This window comes from Emys orbicularis, chromosome 8 (assembly GCF_028017835.1).
Source record: "Emys orbicularis isolate rEmyOrb1 chromosome 8, rEmyOrb1.hap1, whole genome shotgun sequence".
Taxonomy (NCBI): domain Eukaryota; kingdom Metazoa; phylum Chordata; order Testudines; family Emydidae; genus Emys; species Emys orbicularis.
In genome coordinates, this window is record NC_088690.1 from 78500628 (window position 1) to 78520283 (window position 19656).

At 43.0% G+C, this 19656-nt stretch overlaps 1 protein-coding gene across 2 annotated transcripts; it reads right to left on the reverse strand.

The window, feature by feature from the left end:
* Window positions 1-3194: 3194 nt before the first annotated feature.
* Window positions 3195-17896, reverse strand: PAIP2 (poly(A) binding protein interacting protein 2). Of its 2 annotated transcripts, XM_065409250.1 has the most exons (5): window positions 17738-17896; window positions 15782-15857; window positions 11013-11172; window positions 5306-5485; window positions 3195-3421 (listed from the first exon to the last, which is right to left on the reverse strand). In XM_065409250.1, exons 2-5 carry the CDS (start codon window positions 15790-15792, stop codon window positions 3365-3367), a joined length of 408 nt encoding a protein of 135 aa, XP_065265322.1. In that variant the 5' UTR covers window positions 15793-15857; window positions 17738-17896; the 3' UTR covers window positions 3195-3364. The 2 variants fall into 2 exon arrangements, with proteins under 2 accessions (XP_065265322.1, XP_065265323.1); XM_065409251.1 differs by lacking the exon at window positions 15782-15857.
* Between the last annotated feature and the right edge of the window lie 1760 nt (window positions 17897-19656).

Below are 19656 nucleotides of genomic sequence, written 5' to 3' on the forward strand. Positions count from 1 at the left end.
CTCAACTGGTCATCCTGTGTAATAAACTCCTATCCAGACACTCTGGGCTAAATTCATTTCTGGTGTAACTCCATAAACTTCAGCAGAATTATACCAGGGATTAATCTGGATCAGCATGGCCACCATGGCACACTTAATATGGACATTATAGCATTTTTTGTTGGGATAATGTATTTGATACATTAATATTCCAGATCACTTGTTTCTCTCTGTTTTTATTGACAGTGAACTGCCCCTTATATTTGCCTCACTAGTCCCGCAACGTAACCCTGGAAAAGTTTATGTTGGATAGCTCTGCTACACCGATCCATCTTTCCTATTGCCTGTTACATTGAGTATAATGAGATCTTAAATAATTGTTAATTATACCCAAGGATGAATAGACAAGCTCATTTTCTGAACTGCCTTGGCTCTGCAGGGCTAACAGAAGTAAACGTTGCGTCCCTGATATAAATTGACTCTGAACACAGATCAGTTGAATATTGCCTTTGTGCCCAGTCACTTTCCAGAATTGCCTAGTGGGAATTTTTTGCAAGAAACCATGACCAAGTCATACCTGTGAACGCATCTCCCTAGGAACTGGAATGCACAAGCACTGCAGCTTGACTGAATATGGGTATGTTTAATGCAAAGGTGATCCCTCCCTGGATCTTGATGAAGTGCCATTAATACCAAAATGCAGCTTGCGACTGGATATGCAAGTGTGCCTGAGCTCCCTTGCTGATGAGTGATAGGATCTAAAAGGGGAGGGCCTCTATGTGACTGACTAGCAACGCTCCCAGAGAACACCCACTGCCACTTTGAATATCATTAATAAACTTCTCAAACTACATACTTTGTTAGCTCTTTTCTGTTGTCCAAGTCATTTTAAAGATTCTTGGTTGCATCACTACTCTACCCACTAGTAGGCTCCTACATATAGTGTATGCAAGTGAGCATTTAGCAGCCACATGCCTCCATAGCATCACATCGCAGAATTTAATCAAGTCTAGGCTCACCGAGAGTTTGGAGACCCTTCCGAAGACTATGAAGGCTAGAGGAGGAAGTGGTGTTGGCAATGCAGGAGCACTCTTCTGGGGTGAAATTCACCCTACTCCCCAGCTCCAGGGGAAAAAACACACTAGTGGTGTGGCATTTCATTTTTTTTACTTGACACATTTCACGTTCACCTAACATTTGATACTGATATTAGGCTCTAAGCATTATTCTGAAGAGGAAACTTAAGAAGGTAAGCGATGAGATCAAGGTTTTTATTGTGTTCCTTAAGAAGTCAGCTACAGACCTGACGAGAAGTGTATTAGAAAGGGGAATGAATAACTCCTTAGTGATTTAGGAGGGGACAGGACTAGTAAATGGAAACAGCTGTCATCAAATGTTGGAGAGGCCAGTGGGTGCAGTTTGATGTTAGCAGGCCTAGGTTGGTAGAATCTGTAAATATCTTGAAAGTGGGCATGGCCTCCAATAGTGTGGATTTATACTAGATTGTCAAATTCATCTTATTTTTCCCCTAATCTCCAGAGATTCCTCTAGGTGGTGATTTCTCATTCTAAATGTAGTAAATATTAAAGCTGCTGATCTGTACTGCAAATGGGTGCTTAGAGATTACCAAATAGCAGTGTGTGAATAAATTACTCAACATGCCTATACTCAGAACAGGAAGCAATCCAATAGATTTGAATGAAAACAATGCTTCTAAAATAAAATGCCTGGCATTGTCAAGAGTACATACAAGTAGAAGGACAGAAAGGATTTGGGTTCATCTCAAAGAAAGTTAGTTCAGCATTAAGTGCACCATTAAACAAAGCTAGCTGAGTGAAAATTAGGATCCATCTCTATTCTGCCGACACTCTGAAGCTACCCACTATACCCATAATGATGATTTAAGTCCCTCTCTGGTGTCTTCCAATAGCTTTTCATTATCAGCTGCATTCAGGTGCAATTTGTCCTGGACACCCAAAGTGTGGCAGGACTCAGATTGTACCATAAAAGCTTCTGAAAGGCTCAGTTTTAGCCACAGTCCTTCAGATGGTGCCATCAGATGGACACTGTCTACACTAGGGTTTGCAATGCTGCACGCAATGATGGAGTTGAACTGCCATTAGTAGCAGTGAGAAATGTACCTAAGGGAAGATGGTCAAGGAAATGCTAGTATGAAGAAAGGAGAAGTAAATCAGATACCAACTTCAAGTCATTACTTTGGACTAGCTTGTTATAAGGAGCACCGTTCATTAAAACCTTAAGCATTATTCTTGCTGGGATAGTGTAGAATTATTCCCCTCATTTCCTCACATTACCAAATGTGTGTGTCTGAGTAGGGTGCATATTCAAGAGACAATCACCAAATCATTTCTACTATTATTTATTTTTTTAAATATTTTTGAAAAAATATAATTTTTTTACAATATTTTCAACTTAAACACTATTCACACTGAACACGTATGGCAGCTTAACCTACCCAAATATGAAGTTTAAGAAGCCAAAACTGTTCTAGCTTTATTAAAAGAAAAAAGTTGTTGTGCTGTAGACTATTGTGTAGTGATGATTAAACAAAGCAAGGGAAAAGCACCACTCAAATCACTAACGCTAAAGTTTCCTTGGTTAAATCCAGCTATATTAAGGTTGTATGCTAGAAGTTACATAGACAGTGTGCTATGTATCCAAGTTCTTGGAAGAAATTGTGATGAAACTCACATCTCCTTAAATGTAATTAGGAAGTGAAATAAACATTTGTAACATGATATACTGTAAATACAGGAAATTTCTTCCAACTGCTTATTTGTTAGTTCAGTAGCTGAGATCTAGGACTCTGTACAGGTCTGTAAAAGTCTGGTATGATAGTTCATTCACACTTCTCAAAAAGAGGAGCATGAAGTAAAGTTTTTTTTATAAGGAAAAAAATTAACATTAGTAAAAATACTGAAACGGAAAGTTAGCTAATTTGCATAATGATCCGATAACCTTGCTTTTATTTTTAAGTTAAGGCATTATCAGGTGCAAATTAACACCAGTTGACATGTTTTAGTAACAGACCATCCTTAGTTAAATCCTGTTAAAAAGACAGAGTCTGCAAGAGGTTTTCATAAATTTGGTACTTTGTCTCAACTTGACTGGTGCTTCTTACCTCACTGTCTCCTTCACAGAAAGCCAGGGTCCAATTATGTTTTCATTAAACTTTTGACAGCTTTTTACTTAATAACAGTCTCAGCACTTTTATTAAGCATGCAAGACTAACAAAACTTTGGCAATGCATAAGTGTAACACAGTGACGAGAAGAGAGCTTTTACAATTAAATCTTCTAATACTGGCTTCACAGTGTGGAAATTGTGCTACATCCACCAAAAGAGGGCCCAGTCTACTCATATATTTAGTACTTCACCCCAGGAACAAACTCCTTTGCGTTTGGATTCAGATTACTCTTGACCTGGGGAGAAAGAGACAACCAAATCACGATATTACTTATATCTCACTTTTCCTGACCAAAGAAAGCATTGTTCATAGCCATAGTTTACAAGTTTAAAGTAACAGACAATTTAACATGAGTTCTTGAAAACACCAAATCCAGTGCAAAGAGGTTTAGAACCCTTCACCTGCTCATCACTACATGCTAAGAGCAGGGCTATTAATTCACTATTAATGTCTTAAAAAAAAAAAAAAAAAACCCAGCAGCACCTAGAGGCTTCAATTCAGAGTCCCATTGTGTTAGGCACTATACAAACAAGTACTAAGGAGACAGCCCCTTCCCTGAAAAGCTGCAAGTTAAAGCCTGTAGTCTCCCTAAAACACCCAAAGCACCAGAGCTTTAATTCACTCAAATTGACTCTGGACAAGTGTCACATGGTCTTAAACCTTATACGTTTGTTTGTAGACACATTCGGTTATGCAACATAAGCAAACAAAAATTTGACGTCAGAAATTTAAATAGTTTTAAGCCATTGACTGACTGTCTTCCTTCAAAGAAGAGTTATGTCGAAATACAATACTAATGTGCTAAACACCCATACTTGAGTACATACGCCTGCTTATTTCATAATTAGCCACCCTGTAGTATTTCCAGAGAACTCAGGAATGTAATAACTTCCATGTGGGCAATAAGCAGCACCAAGAGAAACTTCATTTTACACAAACAATTTCCATGTATTGCCTGACAAAGGAAGAGAACGGAAACTGGGATAGCTGGAAGCATGAATTTATTTAAACTCTTAATTGGTTTACACATTAGTTTTGTCGCCAGCACCTTTGTTACCACTTTATATTTTAGGCCAGTTGTATGTTTTGCTATCTTGAGTCATTGGGCTGAAAGATGCATTGGTCTAGAAGTTACATACAGTTAATTTTATTTTTTCAAGACTTATTGTGAAGTATCGATCTTTAACAAGAAATTTCAAGTGCACAAGAACATTTCAGCAATACAGTTAGTGTGTGGTTGATCACTAGCATTAGAGTCAGGCTAGCAACAAATCTCTCTCTACTGTCAGATTTCCAGGGAAGTCCAACATTACTGAATGTACCCTGTGTACCTCTATTATGGGTCAACAGCCATTGCACTGAAGGGCAGCTGCAAGAAGGTGTGCACTGGATATCAGGGACATTAGGCAGCTGTAATAAGTGTCAGCGTGGTATGTCTCAGCACTGCCATGTAGTTCCCTTGCTTTTGGGAGTGTCAGTTATAACATATTATATTAGTTGCTTTTGCAAGTTAACTGTTCTGGGCTAACAGGAACTACCTGAAACTTGTTTGGGTACTTTTAGTTCATTTCAACATCTTTGTAAATTTAAGAACAGTTCCTATTCTAGGAACCTAGACATTAAAATACTTCCAAGTACTTGTAAAGGAGAGTTAGCAAGATTTACACTAGGTTTTTGCCGAAGGTTTAGGTTTCTTGGCAAAGATAAATCACTCCTAAGTAAAAAGATCATCTCCACCTATTTTAAAGGTTTGGGCTGACAAATCAATAATTAATGCTATTGGCTACAGTCAATACAAATTTAGGTAATCTCTTTCAAAATGTTCTACCAATACATCTCAAGCTAGATCTGGACTGTATTATTTCAGTCCTAAGGTTCTATTTCCAACATGCCAAATTCTGTTATAGTTAACATGATGTCTGGATGTACATCAGACTTTGTCTGCAACAAGAGCTGTTGAATTAAGTCATTGCTGTTAAATATAACTGGCTGTTGCTGTTTGTTGTTTTTATTAGCCATTTTAATGACCTGTCAAGGCACGTAGAGTCTTTTGGAAGGCGATTTTTTTTTTAAATTTCAAATACAAAGTTATCTAAGAACAAGCTGAGATGAAACATACCACCAGATCCTCCAGTGATGAGCTGTCACTGATAACGAGGTCATTAAACTGATCCTGGATTTGATCCATTGTTTGTGGAAGGTCTCGAGCGGGAATAAACCACTCATGTTCTTCCTCCTCTTCCAGCATTTCCTGGAAACAACGCTCAATAAATTCTTCTTCCCATAACTCCTCTTCAATCTAAAGTTAGAAAGGGGAAAAGAGTGTTCTGGTGAATAAGTGTCTCTATGGCAGTAGTTCTCAACCCTCAACCCAATCAGCCCACAGCTGCAGCCCATGTTACATCCTCACAGCCATAACGGTAGAATATGTATTGTATGGATGCAGTCCACAGCACACAGAAAGCTGCATATGCAGCCCACAATGGTAAATAGGTTGAGAACCACTGCTCTATCGTATATCTTCACTGCACATTAACTCGGCACCCAGGTGTGAGCAGCCACACTGCAAAGCCCTGCTTGAGTTATTGTGTCCTCACTGGATCTGTGCTCCCATGTGTATAACTAGGATTTCTGGGGGACACGTAAGCACATAAAAACAACCCCGCTGGGTTATATCAATAGTCCATCTAGCCCAGTATCCTGTCTTTCAACAGTGGCCAATGCCAGATGCTTCAGAGGGAATGAACAGAACAATCAGAGTGATCCATCCCATCATCCACTCCCAGCTTCTGGCAGTCAGAGGCTAGAGACACCCAGAGCATGGGGTTGCATCCCTGACCATCTTGGTTAACAGCCATTGATGGACCTATCCTCCATGAACTTATCTAGTTCTTTTTTGAACCGAGTTATAGCTTTTGGCCTTCACAACATCCCCTGGCAACGAGTTCCACACATTGACTGTGCATTGTGTGAAGAAGTACTTCCTTTTGTTTGGTTTAATCCTGCTGCCTATTAATTTCATTGGGTGATCCCTGGTTCTGGTGTTATGTGAAAGAACAAACAATACCGCCTCACTTTCTCCACACCAGTCAAGATTTTATAGACCTCTATCATATCCCCCCCCACAGTGGTCTCTCCAAGCTGAGAAGTCCCAGCCTTTTCAATCTCTCCTCAGAGGGAAGCTGTTCCATACCATTAGTTGTTTTTCTTACCCTTCTCTGTACCTTTTTCAATTCTAATACATCTTTTTTTGAGATGGGGTGACCAGACCGGCACACAATATTCAAGGTGTGGGCATACCATGGATTTATAGAGCGGTACTATGCTATTTTCTGTCTTATTATCTATTACTTTCCTAATGGTTCCTAACAGTGTTAGCTTTTTTGACTGCCACTGCATATTGAGCAGATGTTTTCAGAGAACTATCAGCAATGATTCCAAAGTCTCTTTCTTGAGTAGTAACAGCTAATTTACATCCCATCATTTTGTATATATAGTTGGGATTACATTTTCCAATGTGCATTATTTTGCATTTATCAACATTGAATTTATCTGCCATTGTTACTCCTGGGGGAATTCTGCGCCAAAAAATGAAAAATTCTGGACACAATATTTGTCAAAATAACACTATGTAATCACGCCACTTTCAATTATTTTGCTAATTTATTTCAAAATACCGGTCAGCAAGTCACTCCCCCCTCCTGCGGAGCCCAGCTGCAGCCCCCTGGCCCAGACACTCACACCCCCACCCCCACCCCCTCCCCCTTGAGGCCAGCTGTGGACCCCCACCCTGGCCCAGACAGTCACACACCCTACCCCCAGAGCCCAGCTACGCGCCCCCTCTCCCCCCAGCCCAGACGCTCACAGACGCTGCCCTCCTAGAGCCCAGGGATCCTGAGGGAGAAACTGCCTGATGCTGGGTCCCGGGGCTTGCTCAGAGTTTCCTGCGTGCTGCCGCCTCCTTACTTCAGGGCATGTGGGCAACTGCAGCTGCTGGAAACCCTCCAGTTCCCTCTCCCTCAACACAGCCTTGTATTTTATTTGTGAGCTGGGCTCTGCTAGGTCCAGCAGCCCCTAGTGGTGTCCACTGCAGCCTATTTCTATGGGGAAAAATGGAAATGCTGCACGCCCAACATCAATTTCTGCAAAATTCTGCATTGCGCAGTGGTGCAGAATTCCCCCAGGAGTACATTGTGTTGCCCAGCCACCCAGGTTTGAGAGACCCCTTTGTAACTCCTTGCTGTCTGCTTTGGACTTATCTTGAGTAATTTTGTACCATCTGCAAATCTTGCCACCTCTTTACCCCTTTCTCCAGATCATTTATGAATATGTTGAACAGCACTGGTCCCAGCTCAGATCCCTGGGGACACCTCTATTTACCTCTCTCCATTCTGAAAACGGACCATTTATTCCTACCCTTTATTTCCTGTCTTTTAACCAGTTACTGATCTATGACAGGACCTTTCCTCTTATCCTTTGACTGCTTAAAATATCCCATGGTTCTCTGTACTGCAGTAAACTAAGCCACTCTGATTCTTTCCCAGTGAATTGTGGGAGAACTTGTCTACTTGTCTGTCCTTCTGGGTATGCAAGAGGAACTGTGGGAAGGCAATGCAGGGCTAGCAGCACTCAAACAGTTTAGCCTCTGTCCTCATAGCAAGGTAATGCTACCAGCCTGAATGAAAGGAGAACCTAGGCTCTCTACCCCACAACTCTAACCAAGCCAGCTAGCCTGGGTTGAAAACACCATTTTGTGTGTGTATATGTATATGCACACACACACACACACACACACAGGTTGGGGAAGCACTTGAGTAAGAGCTTGAGCTAATACTGCAATAAACATTATGTCACGGAGGTTGCGGAAGTCACAGAATCTGACCTCCAGTGACCTCCATGACAGTGGAGGCCCCACAGCTGACCAGCCGCAGCTGGCAGCGGTGTATCCCACAGCAGCCCAGCCCAGCCTCCACGGGCAGCAGGGGACCCCCCTGTATCTGCCCAGGAGCTGCAAGTGGCGTGACCCCCGCTGCCCCTGACCGGTCACTGCCATCAGCAGCGACCCCTGAGCTGCCCAGCTTCGCTACTGGAAGGGGCCCCCCGCAGCCACTGGGCAATGGAGTCCCTGCAGATCCCAGCTGCTGCGTGGTGGGTGGATGCAGGGTGCTGGACACTCCTCCCTCCCCCCCATTTTGTCAGGGATGTTTTTAGTAAAAGTCAGGAACAGGTCATGGCTTCTGTGATTATTTGTGTATTGAACAATGACCTGTCCCTGACTTTTACTAAAAATATCCATGACAAAATCATAGCCTTAGACATAATCCTTAAAAGTATTGCTGCCAAGCTTTGGAGAGAGTTCTATCTGACAGCAGCATCACTGTGCTGCAGGACCCAGAGAGAATAAAAAGCAGCAAAATGTAGCCTGGCACCCCATGTCTGCCGGCATAGCCAGGGAATAAAAGTGACCCAGGGAACAGATTAAGATTCGAAAATGTGTTCAGAGGAAGCTTGAACAAGTCTTTCTCCACTCTTACAGTTTACTCCAACAGATTTGGCTCATGCACTCAAAAGTTAGGAAATGCCAGAATTAAGGTTCCATGGGCAACCTTAATGCGTATTCACAACAGGGCTGCATTATCAATCAACCTTCAGTTACATGAACGCATTTTCACACAGCCCTCTGCCTCATTCAGTGCACAGGATGGATAGTGCTCAGGGAAAGAGGCAACTGCTCATTATTTCTTTTTTATCCCCAACATCCACTGCGTGGATCTTCCCTATTTACAGGATACAGTTCAGACCCTGCAGTGAACAATGCAATATTCATTTCCATTGACCTAGCTACTGCCTCTCGGGGACATGGATTAACTACAGCCTCAGAACCCCTCCAGTCACTGTAGAGTGTCTACACTGAAAGTGCTGCAGCTGTGCAGCTCTACCATTTTAAGTGTAGACACTACTTTAGTCCCTCCCACAGTAAGTTCATCTGCACATCTTCCCTGTGAGATAACAGCGCCATTTTACAGGCAGAGAAACTCAGAAAAAAGGTTTGCCTAAGGCAACACAGAGTCAGTGGTAGAGCCAGGATTAGAACACAGGACCCCCATACTCCACCCTGTGCTCATTCTCCAGAGTACACAAGAAGTGCTTGGCACCCACAGCTCCCACGGACTTCAGTTTGCAAGTATTCAATACTTCAAGAGCAAGGCCCCAGGTATCTCAAAGTGGGCACCTCAACACAATTAATGGCCACTTGCCAAAATTTTGGTTTAAGCGAGTCACTCAGCATCACACTGAATGTCTGTAGCAAAGGCAAGAAGAGGGCAGAACTTTGGCATTCACCTGCCTCAACTACATGACCATTCTCCTCTCCTATAAGCCCCTGCCTGGTTTTCTATACACCTTTCAACTTCTAGAGAAAAGGCGGCAGGGATCCCACAAATGGCTTCATTCACTACACAACCCTGGTTCATTCTCTGAGCATTAACCATCCTATGCACTGAATAAGGCACAGGGGGTCCCAAGAAAAAAAAATTGTCTAATTACATGATCACATGCTATCTTAATGCATATGCACAAAGGGCAGAATTTATATTGCACAGGCAACCTAAATTCTGGCGTTTCCTGACTTTGTAACCTAAATAGCATTTTTTTGGATAGTTTCTGCATGGTATTTCCTAGGTTTTTCCAAAAGGAAAATGGTGAAATCAATTTCTGTTATATGCAATTGCAACAACTGCCCCATCAGTAGAGTTTAAATCCTGAACCCTCAGCACTGCAATACAGACTGCTAACATTTGAACTATAGGACTAGCTACCCCTGCATCGATAGGGGAGTGTGGCAGTAGTTATGGGCTATGGAGGCCATGTATTGAGTGAGAAAGGGAGTGGCTGGGGGAAGCCCATCTCTCCCCATCCCAGGAGATGAGCAACTGAGGCCATGAGCCAAATCTGGAAGGGCACAGAGGATTGTTTTGGGGGATCCTGGCTTAGCTGCCACAGCTCCCTCAAAGCAGCTCCAGATTCCCAATGCTGGTTTTAAGTAAGGATGTTCATATTTAATTATTTTGGCAGCACAATATTGCTAACAGTGCAAGTGAGAAGAAAATGGATATTTTCATAAGTTTAGAACACAACTAATGAATGAAATTTCATGGTGCAGAGAAAGAGGCACTTTTCTAAATCCAAAGACTTCAAAGAATTCCAGAGGCCTGCTGTAAACAGGTGTAAATCCTTCAAGAAAGAGGTCAAAAATCTTTTATAAAGGAAAGCATTGTGCACTTAAATATAGGGGTCACTACCAACTCCCCCTCTAATACCATCTTGCCTCAACATTCCCAAGACCAAGTAGGGTTCTGCAGGTGGATTTCTAAAGGCCAATGGTGTACTTGTAGGCATGTTTTTCACCTGGTTATATGTTAAAAGCACAGTAACCTGGCCTCATGAGCTTAACCCCTCCACAAAGGGTCTCATGGGAAGTCTTCCAACCCACAGTTCTTCCCTGTGAGCCACACTGTGGAAGACAACTTTACACATAGCATATTTCCAGGTCATTCTGTGCTATGAAAGAAAACTGTACTTCTACAGTGTTTTTCATTCAGTCATCAAAAGATGGGCAGTTACTTATTTTACTGGTGGGGAAATCGAATCCCGGATTGATATTTTCCCACAGTAACATCAGCAACCCAGTGGCAGAATCAAGCCTCGAGCCCAAGTCTACAGACTCCTAGTCTCTACTCCAGTCACTAGACCACGCGCTCTGCCCTGTGAGCTAGAAACACAATGGAATACACCACCACCGATTTGAAAACTGTAAAGCAACTTACCTGCCTGTTAAACTCCTCTTCGTTTTCCATCCACATATACTCAGCAAATGGATTGTCGTCTTCATGAGAGTGACCATTAATAATCACATCTTCATTGATGATGCTTGGGCTAGTACTGCTGCGACTTGGATCTTTCATGGTTGTGCCTTTGACTTGAAGCCTGAAAGTTAATTGCAGTAATCAAAGACTTAAATGTGGCATCTGTATAAACCCCATCCAGTAACCATTAGTAAACACCAGACCAGTATTTACAGACTCCAGTCACCCACAGGAAAATCAAGTGTAGTTCTGGAGATGTAAATGACCACCACCCCACAGAGTGACAACTTCTGCTAGCTAAGCAAAAGCCACATAATGGCAAAATGTGGGAGAGCCCTAACAGAAGTTCAATTTACATTTTAAACTCTGCTCTGTGTACATTCAAGAGCAGTTTTCCTTGTAATTACCTCAATGAGCCCCACCAAAACACAAAGAGGCCTGGTCTACACCTAAAGCTTACGGCAACCTAGCTACATCACTCAGAGGTGAGAAGAGTTGAGAGAGATAAATTCAAGTAAGTTAAGCCAACCTAAGCCCTGGTGTAGACACCCTACATCAATGGAAGAATTAGTCCTTTGACTTAACTACTGCCTCTTACGGGGATGCATTTACTACAGTGACAGAAAAACCCTCTTCTGTCACGGTCATAAGCATCTACACTACAGTGGAGTAGCTGCAGCACTTGCCACACACACGACTTTGAAAGCAAAGGTTTTTTTGTAGATATGAGCAAAATAATTGGGAAAGTGTTCAAAAGTGAGTTTTCAACATACCTCTATAACTTCTTTTCTGAATTAAGCTCCCCATAAAGACACTCTCCATACTACTACAGATGAGGTAAGTAATGTTTCAGGGGATTGATTTCTTTTGAGGAGACTGGGGCAAGGTGGAGGTGGTCTAAAAAGTGAGACTTAACAGGAAATCATTTCAACCTCAACTACAGACCACCACACATGCATGGATGGACCCACTCAGATGGCCAATACACTGCTCAGACACCCTGGGAAAGTTCAGAGAGACTGGAGTCACTGTATTTTATTTTGGTTCTCATACGCAGCCACTTTGGGCTTGTCTACACTTGAAATGCTACAGCAGCACAACTGCACCACTGTAGCCCTTCAGCACAGACACTACCTACGCTGATGGGAGTGGATCTACTGTCAGAACAAGTAATCTAGATCCAGGAGAGGGGCACTGTAGGTCGATGGAAGAATTCTTCCATCAATTTAGCGCCATCTACGCTGGAGGTTAGGTTGTCTTAACTATGCTGTTCAGGCGTGTGTGGATTTTTTCACAGCCCCGAGTGATGTAGTTAAGCCATCTTAATTTTCCTAGTGTAGACCAGGCCTTTGATGTGACAATTCTATAGTTATCCCATTAACAAAAGCCCATTGACTGGGGAATTTCATGTAAGAGATCATATTTAGGATAAACTGGAAGACAATACAAGCTTGTCTTAGATCCCAAATCACTCTCAGTATGTTTAGCATGAATAGATTTGCATAAATTCTAGAGTCAATTTCTCCTCTTGAGACTTGAGGTCAGGATTCTGCATTAGGCCTGCAGTGCACTAGGACGTCGTGATAGCATGCACAATTTTTGAGTTCAGGACTCTGGCAGGTATAATATGTGAAAAAATTCAAATGCTGTTATAAAACTGCATTTGTAATTTAAACCTAGACTTATGACAAATCCCACAATTTTAGTCTTTGCCAGTTTACAAGGTGTAGGTTGAAGAGTATCCAGTATCATGACCCTTTTACAAGACTGGCAGGCCATGAAGCTCAAACAGAAACACACCACTTCTGAATATATTTGAGTTGTAAACAGAACAGTGGTTATTCAGCCCATTTTCAGTTTTTTTTGTTTAAGATTTCCCTGAAATTTATCAGTGTTTATTACAAAAATTAAAAATGGGTGAAAAGTGGCACAAAAATTAACTATTTTTCTGGCTAAATAATAGGATTAATATTCAGGGATGGGAGGACAGAAAAAAACCAGAGAGAAGTAAGAGTACTGAAAGTAAAAGCAGTTTAATGTTGTGGTTTATTCTGAACTGTACATTAAGAGTACGTACACATGCACATCTTTCGCTACACTGCCTTGCTCTGACAGCCAACCATTTACACTTAGACTCAATTATTAACTCATCTACCTAATGTAATGTATTGGATTTTCTTAACATAATCAGTATTTTCGTGTACTTGAGTCCAAAATCTGGGTGAAAAAAATCAGTAAAAACTGAATAGCTTTTGTAAAACACAAACAAAAAACTTACAAATTAAAAAAAAAAAAAATGGTAAAAATTGAAAACAAAGAACCTGATAGCCCAAACTAAAAGGCCAATGTTTTTGTCTATGCTGCATTTAAACCTAGACATTCTATTACTAGTCTTGGGAATCTTGACTATTTTGACCCCAAGACACCATGTTTACTTTTGAATCTAATCATTTCATGGCGTTGTTCTCGCCATTTACTATAATCAAAGGGAGCTGTGTTCACATACAGAGTTCCTTCTTGGCAGCCTAATTTCTCCTCCTACGGGATGTTATAGTGAGGTCATTGGTACTATGACATCACAATTATTTGTGGGAGATACTAGTTCAAAACAAGATTATGACTTTGCAGATCTCTTTATTGAGATGATGTAAAAGTGGATCAAGCAGAAGGTGAACAAGATCACCTTTATCAAACCAGCTGGGGATATAGCGAGATACTCAAAAACTTACTTTGACAGTAAGTAATTTGCTGTATCGAAGGATGAGAGTCTTAAAAACCACTAATGTACACCCTGGTGCTCTTACTACAGTAGCCATATTAGCTATTAGGGCTCAGAAACGCTGATCCAAATTCTATCTTTGGATAGATATGCCACAGACTGCTGCAGAGAAATTGATTCTTGGATTATGAGAGTTCTAGGCCAAAGCTTCACTTTGTCTAAATATCAACAAGACATTGAACAAAGATCTTCTATATGCCTTTTTGAAATCAACCTAGTATTTTGTATAGTGTTGATGAGGAAGATTAGCAGCTACCAGTCCAGTTTGTTCCATTATGGATTTTATAATCCAAAACAAAGGAAAACAAAGTCAGTTTAACAACAGAAAATGCAACAAAATGAGATCAGTATAAAGAACTTAGTGGATTCTTTTTCTGGAGTTCTACTGAAAAAAATGTTGTAGTCATATATTAAGCTGAAGACCATTAAAACCAACATGATAATTCATATGCTTGTTTACATTTGTACTTTTTAAAAATGACTTTGTTTACAGTATTTTGCTCTTCACGCTTTGCAGTTTACCTTTAGAAGTTTACAAGATCAAAAAGCTTTCTACAATTTATGTCATCTTTCCCTTCTATGGCAAGTTCTTCCCCAGCCCCTTTGTTTGGAATCAACTTTGATATTAACATTACATTTTGACTTTTTGCACACAAGCATAATTACCCAGATTTTTTTCCAGGAATTAGCTTAGCATATAGATCTAATCTATCCTGTGTTATTAAAATCCACAGAGAAAGTACGAAGAAAGATCTATCTAGTTATTTATAATCCTCCAATATAGCTAAGCACCTCCCAAATATGTATGGTATTATCCTCCACAGCCTTATGAGGAAGAAATGTTTTTACAAGTAGGAACTGAGGCACAAAGTGATTTGTCCAAGATCACACAGAAACTGAATTCAGATTTCTTGAATCCCACACTACAGTGCCTAACCTAGAAAGATAATTCTGTGTATTTCAATTTTCTGCAACTCTTAGTGAATAAAAAAAGCACATCATTTTTAATACAACATGCAGTATATCTCCACTTCTCCAAAGCATGATCAGTTAAATCTTCAGAACTGATCACATTCATTAGGCAGACAAATTAAAATAGTCTTGACAGTTTCTGTAGCACTAGAAATATGATGTGGTTGCACGTGTAATTTGACTGGCTCAGTAAAGCAGTGATAAAGGAGGGCAAGCTGACTATCTAGACTTTCAAAAAGCCTTTGAAAAAAATCCCACACTAGAGGCTACTAAAGGAACCAAGTAGTCATGAAGTGAGAGGCAGTACACTGTCATGGATCAAAAACAGCTGACACAAAACAGTAGGCATAATGGTCAATTTTCATTGTGGCTATAAGCGAACAGTAGGTTGCTTCAATGTTTCTTATTAGATTTAGTGTTTAATATATTGATGCCTATGGAACAGGGTGGAGACTACAGAAAAGTTATGCCATAATGATACAGCGTCATCTGGAATAGTGCATGTAGTCACTCAATCTCAAAACAGATATTGCATAATTAGAGATGGTTCCGAGAAAAGCAATAAGAAGGATTAGGGGCATGGAAGAACTCTCATGGAGAGAAAAGTAAATGGTCTAGAGAAGGTAGATCAGGAACTTCTGTTCTGTGTCTCATAACATCAGAGCAAAGGGCCATTCACTGAAATTAAAAGGTGGCAGGTAAATTTAGGACTGATTAAAAGGAAATATTTTCACACAATCTTCAAACTAAATATGCATTAAGGACAAGAATTTAGCAAGATTCAAAGAGACTAGATGTTTATATGGATCATAAGAATATCCAGAGCTATAGTAGTTAATGCTAATGAAAAGTTTTGAAAGAGATAAAGGCTCATGTTTCAGGTTTTAAAACAGTTCTCTATCTATTATAGATTAAGAGGAGACCCTTCATAGGGGGAGATTAACCCATATCTATTTACTGAGGGGATTCTTGCACCTACCTCCAAAGCATCTGGTGCTGACCACTGGACTGGATGGTTCACAGATGTAATTCAGTACAGTAATTCCAATGTTTCTCTACAAAAATTGATAAGAGTTCCTTCCAAATTTCTAAAGCATTAAGCAGTACTGTAGAGACTGACTAACAGCATCCTCTTAACATTTATTGATAGCAGTTGACTGAACATTAAGCAAAGTTATGTTACTATGCCAAAAGAATAAAAAACCTCACTGCAGTGCTATAATGTTTGTTTACACTACTGCAATTTTATTTCTCCGGCTCAAGTAAAGAGCTTCACTAAGTTCTTGGTCACATTATCTAAACAGATTTAACAAGGGCCAAGAAACAAGATTAAGAAACCAATTAACAATATGGGGAAGCCATATGATAAAATCCATGCAGGATGCAAACATATCACCCTGTATAGAAGAATATTTCAAAAATACTTCAGTTTTCCTTAATGGAAGTTGAATAAACTGAGAAACGAAGCTTTGTTAGCGTGATTTGACAAATAGCATAGAAATCATTATTAATACTAAACTGAAATCATGCAATAAAGTTGCAATAAAAACCTGTAAAACTGTTACAGGGACTTGAGAGCCAAGGCAGCCGGTTCTGTTTTGTTTCAATTCTGAAGTCAGAACTGGTTAATCCAAGTCAGTTTCATTCAGGTAAAGAATGCCTGTATTTTAACGGCAAGACTGCTAAAACTCCTAAAGCATTTTGTAGCCAACTGTACAAAGGCATTAATACTAAGATCTACTCACTTACAAATTTCAAGGTATAGTGAAAAAAAACTTATGCTATGTGATTTTGGGCAAGCCAAATGTAATATAGCTGTAAAATGGATACAGTATCTTCCTTACAGAGGTGAAGACCGTTTTAATTAGTGTTTATGAGAAGGCTTTAAAGTGCTGAGATGGAAGGCGCCACAAATTTAATTACGTTCTTAAACATTTTGAAGCGCTCACACAGAAAGCCCTACAGAAGTGCCAACTATTTGTGCTGGGTTCTGTTTCACCGTTATCTCAATTAGAAGTTTAAGCTCTTTCCGTGGCATCACTCAACTGGACAGATAGCAGCTGGACTGGAACTATTTATGACCGGAGCTGAGCTCCCGGGGATCTACCTGCCACCACTGCACTGAAAACCCCTCTGCCCAACTAGACAGCTCCGGCACTGTTCTTGCCCAGGGCATCCCCCGAACCTGGGGGGCACTCGGCCCAGTTACAGAGCACTCCGCACGGCACGGAACTTTCGGCAGCGAGAACGGGACCAGGCACCGAAGCGCACGTGACTGAGTCCCTGGCCCCTCTCCATGCCATTGCCCTTCCCCGGCCCGGATCCGACCGGCTCCCCTCCCACGGTGGCTCGGCAAGCACATGCCTCTGCCTCCCAAAGTCTGCCCCAGCGCTAGGGATGGCCACACCAGCTGGGGACGGTGCCCCGAGCCCTCTCCTCGTGGGCCCCCAGGGCCGCGCTCCGATATGGAGGCCCCTTCAGGGGTGCACGGCGAGCTGCCAACCAGGCAGGGCCCGCAAACGGAGTAGCCCCGCCCCCTTCCGGTGACGAGTCCCCGCGCGCGCCGCTGAACCCCCTCCCCAGGCGCGCGCCCGACGCTCACCACTACGCCGCGCGCGCGCCAGACGCCCCGCCTACTCCCCGCCGCGCGCGCTTTGTTCAGCAACAATGAGGCCACCTCGCCGATCTTGTATGTGTGTGGGGGGGAGTGCTATCCCATCATGCCACGCGCGCCGCCAGAGACACCCCTTTCTTCCCCCACAGTACCCGGATGGAGAGCCCGAGACAATAGAGACAGGCGCCATTAGACGGCCCAAGCCCTCGGCTCCGGAGCCTTCAGGGGAGCCGCCCTCCCCCCCACAGAGTCCGGGGCGGGGAACGGTCCCCGCCGCCTTCCCCCGCCGAGCTGGCTCGAACCCCCCCTCCCCGGGCCCACCTGCTGTTGGGAGCGGGACGGCAGAGGGTGCGCGCTGGGGCTCCGAGCTGGTCTCTTCCGCCACGGCCGCCTCGTGCCCCCCCACTCTTTATTCGGGTTCTTCTCCCTCCACCCCTCTCCCCTTCCAAACACAACAGCCAGGCCGGATGTGAAATCACTTCCGCTACCTATGTGACCTCACAAGCCACGCCCCCTCCGCTCCGGAACCAGACGGTGCACTACACATCCCGGCACGCCATGCGCCAACTTGGGGCAGGGCATCTAAGGGAACCCGGCGGAGAGGTGGCGCGCTGCATGCCGGGATTCGCAGTCTTTTCCGCGTCAGCGGCGTCCGCTCGAAGCTCAGGAGCAGAATGCTAACTGGCTCGGGCGTACCGCGCTGTATGCTGGGACTTGTAGTCTGGGAGCGGGGGTTATGCCTCCATCTTGAAGATCGAGGGTGGAGTGATCGAAAAGGCGCATTACATGTTGGGACCTGTACTCGGAGGTGGCGAGTGGGGAGTGAGCCAGGCCGCCATCTTGTGGCTCTGTGGGGGATGCCAGGGTGGAGGGATGCATGGGGAGGACTCAGTGCATGCTAGGGGCCAGGACTCCTGTGTTCTGTTTGCTTTGCAGCCATAGGGGCTGGGCAGGTGTTGGTGAACAGTAGGAGCTGTGGGGTTATCGCTGGGCTCCTGCCCCCTTCATAGCAGATCTTCCACGCCCCCACCACATGTGTTGGCAGCCAAGCACCACCAGAGCTTGGTATCAGCTGAGCTGGGGTAGCCTTGCGCTAGGAACAAACAGCCCAGCCAGCAGGGAACAGGCCAAAACAACGGGGGAGGTGGCAGTAATGGAAAAGTTAGCACACCGATGCTGCCATATCCAGCAAAATAGACAGAGACCTGACAGTTTCGTGGGTACTTGGTTACCATGTATTCAATAGCCAAAGTACATTCACCAGCCAACAAACAGCATCCTGTCCAGTGTTTGTGACTGTTAATGTGTGATAGACATGTCCATCACTAGAAACAGCTTAGGTGTTAGAATAATGCTCACTTTGTAATACCCTGTTAAATAAAAGCTCTGAGGACAATATTCCTGTTAATGTCTCTTTAAACAAAGCTCACTGTTGTAATGATTGGTTTCTGGCTGAGATTTACATGGCAAGGATTTATAGACTTATGAAAAACCTCCTAAATAAATAGTTTTAAAAAATCCGAGCCCTTCTGAGAACAATCCTGCAACACAGGATGGGTCGTTACTGTCTAAAGGCACCACACTTCTGTCCTGCCTGGTGCTGGGATGCTGTGCAGGAGACAAAGGACTAGGGAGCCTCTCACCATATTCAAGCAACAAGCACGGGAGAATACTAGGAGGTGGGCTTGTGTGAACCTGCTGTGCCCAGGCACGTCTGGGAAAGGTGACATGTCAAACCCCCACAAGCCAGCTTTGTATGTGCCACCAGCAACATGTTCTGACAAGTCAAAATGCCTTTGCTCCTGCTCCCCACACTATGGGACCTCAGCCTGCCCTGTGGAATCCTGGCCTAGCTGGCAGGAGCCCTACAGCAGCGGATTTCCTGGGCAACATCTCTGCTCCCATCGCTGCAACAGCCAGCCCAAAATTTGTCACTCAGCCTCCTGTCTGTGGTAACACTGGAGTATTACCACACTCTTTTGTCATGCTGCTCACTGTAAATAACTTTCAGATCATGTGACGGTCTGAAAGAGGAGACGTTACTTAGGCCTTGCCTATACTACTAAGTTATGCAACTTCAGCTACGTGAATAACATAGCTGAAGTCGACGTACTTAGATCTACTTAGCGCGGGGTCCACACTACGTTTTGTCGACAGGAGATGCTCTCCCGTCGACTCCCCTTGCGCTTCTCATTCAGGTGGAGTACAGGTAGGATGACCAGATATCCTGATTTTATGAG

Bases quoted from the DNA above. Each gene is read 5' to 3' on its own strand.
- PAIP2 (XM_065409250.1), bottom strand. The intron at 5,486-11,012 runs GTAAGTTGCTTT...TTCTAACTTTAG, and splicing joins AAGAGGAGTTTAACAGGCAG to ATTGAAGAGGAGTTATGGGA. The intron at 3,422-5,305 runs GTATGTTTCATC...CTTTCTCCCCAG, and splicing joins CATCACTGGAGGATCTGGTG to GTCAAGAGTAATCTGAATCC.